At 35.0% G+C, this 6,173-nt stretch overlaps 1 protein-coding gene across 1 annotated transcript in view; it reads left to right on the top strand.

The window, feature by feature from the left end:
- The window catches only part of LOC132167120 (uncharacterized), a 4,703-nt gene extending 798 nt beyond the window's left edge, over nt 1-3,905 (top strand). The window contains exons 2-5 of the mRNA XM_059578023.1: nt 860-957; nt 1,575-1,619; nt 2,476-2,946; nt 3,474-3,905. Of these exons, the coding sequence (XP_059434006.1) occupies nt 860-957; nt 1,575-1,619; nt 2,476-2,946; nt 3,474-3,644 (785 nt within the window). The 3' untranslated portion in view covers nt 3,645-3,905. The remainder of the gene's footprint in view (nt 1-859; nt 958-1,574; nt 1,620-2,475; nt 2,947-3,473) is intronic.
- The last annotated feature ends 2,268 nt before the right edge of the window (nt 3,906-6,173 follow it).

Below are 6,173 nucleotides of genomic sequence, written 5' to 3' on the forward strand. Positions count from 1 at the left end.
TGCAGTATTCATTTTCAATCTGAAGTTGTCCAATTTGATTCTGCCACTGATTAGGAATAATATTACAAAATTTTTCTTTATTAGTGGTGTTATCTGTACAAGGATTGGATATAATTTTTTTTTTTTGGGTTAAATATCAAATACCCCCTTGGGGTTTCGTTTCTTTATTTTTTCTCTCCTAGGGTTTGATTTTTATCACAGGAGGTCCATTTGGTTTTGATAATAGACCAAATTAGTCATTCCGTCTGTTGACTATTAGTTGACTTAACATAAGTCAATTTGGACCAATTAAATGTTGACATGTGGCACCTAATTAAAATTTTTTTTTTTAATTTTTGTTTTTAAATTAAAAAAATGTTTTTTTTTTTTTTTTTTTAAAAAAAAAAGAAAAAAAATTGGAGGTGGCTCGGATTGGGGTGGCTGAGCCAACTGAGTGGCCGAGCCATCTCCTTGGGGGTGGTTTCGGCCACCCCCTAGGCACCATGGGGGTGGCCCTAAGTGGCCAAGGGAGCCACCCCCAATTTTTTTCCCTATATATATATATATATATATATATATATATATATATTTTTTTAACTTTTTTTAAAAAAAAATTTAAGTAGGTAACACGTGTCAACATTTGATTGGTTTACGTGAACTTCCAATAAGTCAACTGACGGAAGGATTAATTTGGTCTATTATTAAAACTACAGGGACCTCCTGTGATAAAAATCAAACTCTGGAGAGGAAAAAATAAAGAAACAAAACCCAGTATTTAGTATTTAACCCTTTTTTTTAGTCGTCTCTGTCTCCATGAAAGGATAGGATATATTGAATTACTGATTTGAATTTAAAATTAAAACCTCTTCTGGTTTTGAAGGATATCTGAAATCTTGGGACAGCTCTATTGATCTTGTTAATGTCCTTAAGCATGAGATTCGTGACGGGCAACTGAGCTTTAGAGGCAAAAGGGTCGAGGTAATTTAGTCATAGAGGAATTTCAATTACATGCTATTCCATGCTTCAATGCGGCTATTTTCATTCCCTTTCTACACCATTTTTATGCTCTAAAGCTATGAAGCTTGTTGATTCGATGAATTACTATTTTTTAAACTTTTGTTTTTCAATGTTGACCTAAATTGGGAAAAGTGAAGTATCCTTCCGTGGTGTTTCCGAGGGGAAGATATATATTAGCTGGGATCATTTTGCTCATGACCATGTAGTATTGGCTCATTTTTTTAAATGGCTGACTCCTTTTCTAGGGGATACCACATCCAAAGAATGGTTGAATTGGGTCTGCAGTTAGAATTCTTATCCATGTTGGTTTGATTCAATATATCTATGCATTCAGACAAGTAATTTAAAATTTGCTTCTGTGTTACATTGAATTTTTTTAACTGGGCTTCTGTTTTCATAGTATAACGGTATGGAAATCTTTTTACTTGCACTTTTTAAGAGTTCTGGGTTATGATAAGCTTCCTCACTCGTGCTTCTGTCGGCACTTTCTCCTTTGATGCAGTAAAAGTTATGTGCTACATTTGTTAGTTATTTATGGTACAGTTTGAGAATTAATTTCTTTACTTGGATTCTTACAGCTTGGCTGCACCTATGGACTTCCTGGGATTTTCGCTTGCTTGAAGGTAAATCCCATTAACTGGAGCCTTGGGTTCTTTACTTTTGCTGATTCTTTTTTCAACATGTACCTAGAATTGTGAATAAAATGACTCATTTTAGTTGCTTTTTTTCTTTTCCCCATCAGCTTCCATTTACAATCTCTGCTGATGTCTAAAATACACAAAGCATATTGTTGATTTTATGTGAGAACTTGTACTAGGTATCACATGAAAACCATGAGCATGTTGTTGAGAAGCAACATCCGATGGTGGGCATTTAGAATGTTTTTCCATTGACAATATTTAATAATCAAATGATTGTAAACCATTGGACTTGAAAATGACCAATGGATTTAGATGGCTTGCAATATGCAGCGATATGATTATATTGTCTGCATATGATATCAAATATCATCTACATATCAAAGATGATCCGCTCTGGTGAAGTTGTAGTTTATAGTTAAAAGGCAGAACTTCACGTAGAATTAGACTGCTTGGGAAAGATATGCCCTTTCTATTGAATTTTTGTATAGGCAAAATCCCCTTGAATTGAGTAGGTTTCAAATTTGTTGGCTTAAATCATCGTTGAGTTGACATTGTCCTTATCAATGTAAAGACAGTTACACACAGACCTGGTTGGTCTTGAAAGCACAACTTTAAATTTGAAATACAATTCCTTCCATAGCTCATTAGCGCTTAGTAAGATACATTTCGAAATATACCATTTAAAGCTAATACATTGTCAGTTGTATATGCATCATGTCACAGAGAAAACATAGAACCAGAATTTATTTAGAAAAAATTAAACCGGCCAAGGGGCATCAACTAGATGTGCAACAGATCAAAACAAATGAATTTATTTCTTGAATTCATTCATGTTCAGGGAGCTTGCACAGTGCACTTTCAAGACCTCAATGCAGAAACTATCAGATGCACAACCATACCAAATGTCCTTGCCAATCTTGAGCAATCTTGGAACAAGCAGACCCGACAGCCAGAGAGCCCCTTGACTCCATCAAGACAAACTCTGGCTCCATCGGTGCACTTTTTTGCAGGGGACTGGGAAGAACTCGCCACAGTCTTATCTGTGGTGAAGTCTGAAGGGTTTGAAGTGACACCAGGGATGAGTCTAAGCTTCTCTGAGGAAGATTTCATGGATGGATGTAGTAGCCTAGATGGTAGCATGATTTGGCAGGAATCCTCCTCAAGGCGATCAAGAAAGCTTTCGGGAAGTCGTGCATGGGAGAGGGCCAGTGAGACTGATCAGGGAGAGGGTGGGTATGATGTTATTTTGATGACAGACAACCCATACTCAGTGACCTCTTTGAAGAAACTATATGTGCTGATAAAAAAGGTGAGTTTCCTACTCATTTGGGAATATTTTGTTAAGTCAACATACATGCTTCCAATCTTCTTCATGACAATGTGGTATCAGATTTCTGGTAATCTGAAATTCAATGGTATCTAGATCCTATAATATTCTGTGATTTGTGAGAAGGTCAGGGAAAAAGAGAAAATTTAAAGATTATTTCTTTTTGGCATATTTTATTCAAATCTGTGAGTTACTACTGGTATTTGTTTGCTATAGTTGGGCTATATATCTTTGACTGATTACTCAGGGAGTTGGAAAATTTTTAGATATGTAAGGGTTGGTTGCAATAACTGATGCATCTCATATGCCATCTCTAATCTTGTTCTAAGGATTGAAAATTTATGCTTATGAACTTAGGTTTTAATCTAGCTTTGTGTATGTGTAATGAGATGACCTTTGTTTTTCCACCCCAGTTCAATTACTTGTGTTGTTGATTTGCAAATGTTGAAGCATGTCACATTGTGCTTCAATTATCCAACTGATTTTTCTTATTTTCTTTGAATGGCTAGTGCGTGAGGCCTCCTTATGGAGTGGTCTACTTAGCCACAAAGAAGAATTCCGTTGGCTTCAACAGTGGAGCGCGGCACCTGAGAAGTCTGGTAGATGAAGAAGGCTTTTTTGGAGCGCATTTAGTCAAAGAGATGGCGGATAGAGATATTTGGAAATTCTTTCTCAAGTGAACAGAAAATACAGAGACTGCAGAAAATTAGCCAGTAACCTCCCTTAAAATTTTTTAGATATTTGTTAATTTGTATGACACAGATCACATGCACTCTTTTTTTTTTTTTTTCCTTTTGGGTGGGGGGTGTTGAGTAATTAATGGATTTATGTGAATCCAATTGTCCTGCCATGGCTTCTGTAATTTTGTGTTACCCCTTCTTTTCAGAAACAAATGTGCTCCTTTTGTTGAAACTGTAAATCACAAGATTTACTAATTTTATAGTGGAAATAATTTACTCATTTTGTTCTTCTGTATTTTGTGTAGTACTATTGCTGGGTTTGGCTGAACTGGAGTTGAATATGAATAGACAAAATCTATGTTAAATGTATTAATATCCCAAGAGCTGTTTGGTTGAGTTTACAGTCATTTTGACAAGTAAATTAAACACATATACCTAATGGTTCTTGAGCCTGCAATTGCACATTTCAATCTCATTCATACAGGAGGATGAGATATCTCATTTGAGATGGAGTTTACTAGTGTAAAAAGATGCTTACTTTGTTTAATAGGGATATAGAGGAGTTATTTTGAGTAGGAATTTATTGGTGTAAAGAGATTTAGTTTCTTTTAAAATGATTTACTTGAGATTTTGATGACAAATTTGAGATGGAGAAACATCAAATCTAGGTTCTGTAATTTTATATATTAATAGACAGTGCTGAATGTAATTTTTTTTTTTTTTTTTTCGAGCCTGTAAAAAAATAAGAGAAAATCAGAAGGAAAAGGAATGTCTTCCGTCCATCATGGCAGAAAGAAAAATGCCAAGACAAGTCAGGAATTTCCCTCCACACCCGAAAGAAAAATGTTGAGACAGTTGTCAAGCGGATAGAAAATTTTCTCCACTTCTGTTTATAAAACTGGCATGTATATCTTGAACATGTGGGTGTGTTTGTTAAACGATTTTGGTCTGATACTGTAGCAAAAATTAATTGATGTAAAAAAAAAGTTAAGAACGTTAGTTTTTTTTTTTTTTGAAAAAGTGAAAAAGTAAGAATGTTTGGTATGAAAAAATGAAAAAATTTTGTTTTGTAGTGATTTTTTTATTTGAATAGTAATAAAAAGTGAATGATGTGATGTAAAAAGTAAGAATGTTAAAAAATGAAAAAAGTAAGATGAATAGTATTGAAACAAAAACGTTTACTAAACGGAGCCGTCATAAATGCATACATTTTCAATTAACATGTGAAAAGCACGTGGTCATTAGGCTTCCATTGAAATGCAGAGGTCTTTTTCCAAGCAATGCATTGCCAGTTGCCACTCTTCTTGGGCAAAAGCTAGGCATTATTGGTGTTTTGTGGTTTACATTTTTCATTGAATTTCTAATGCTCCAAAAGATCACAAGAAAAACAAGACGGTTTCATGTACCAAATGAGAGCTCCAAATATCGCCATCCTTCCCCACTGCAGAACTCAAGTTCCAATTGCTTGTTGCTGTGGATTATACTTGCTACAACTCAAGGGATTTCTGCTGTCTGACTGCAAAGAGAAATGCTACACATTTCAAATTTGTTTTTCATAAGTTGTTTCTCATAAGTTGCAAAGAGAAATGCTACACCCAATTGCAAAACCACTAGCTATGGCGGCTTTTTTTCTTGGCCCACGAGTCGAGAACATTTTGGATCGAGTTTTGACCCATTTTCAATCTTTCTGATTCTGTATAGGTTAATGGCAGGATACTTCACTTTTGTTACTTTTTTCTTCTTTGTATTTCTCTTTTTATGAATGAAATATTATCATCTACCCACCAAAAGAAGAGTGACTGGACGTTATATATATATATATATTAATTTGCATCATGATTTTGGTGGGTTGAAAGTGATAGGAACCAAGGGTTTCTAACTATTGAAAATAAGAAAATATAGAAATTAAATGGATAAATCAACCGATTTGAGGAGATGGAACTTCCAATTGATCACTTCGAGGGGATCAACCTCCATTTCTTGCTTAAAGCATATGGCATCTATATCTTATTTATAAAGATAAATAAAGCTTAATATGGACATAAGCGTAACATGCAAGTAATTGTCGATAGAAGGAAATAAGCGTAATGCCCAAGCAAAAGGAAATGGGGAAGATTTTGGAATATTTGGGGATCCTATCAGAAAGTTGAGGTCCAAGGTGCTTTGCCCGTTTCAGATAGATGGATGATGATGCTAGCAATCTAATACAACTTTCATTATTCCATACCCTCCCAACCTGATCTTCAATCTTGAAATTAGATTATTGATAAGTTAATGATAACCAGTTCTACCGACCCCAACGGACACCGCCACCGCCTTTGGACTTCTCAGGCCCATACAGGAAGACACTATCTAAATTCTAAACTAAAAAAGTATGAAGTTTTTATGAGACTTCTTTGAATCGCTACAAAATTCAGTCGAGAGAGGTTGGTGATTACTGATTAGCCACTGGTTCTGGAGCTTAGAGGTGAAAATGCGATTACGGTTAGCGCTTATTAACTAAAATTGCAATCACCTAAGCAGTTAGTA

Source organism: Corylus avellana, chromosome ca1 (genome assembly GCF_901000735.1).
Source record: "Corylus avellana chromosome ca1, CavTom2PMs-1.0".
Taxonomy (NCBI): Eukaryota; Viridiplantae; Streptophyta; class Magnoliopsida; order Fagales; family Betulaceae; genus Corylus; species Corylus avellana.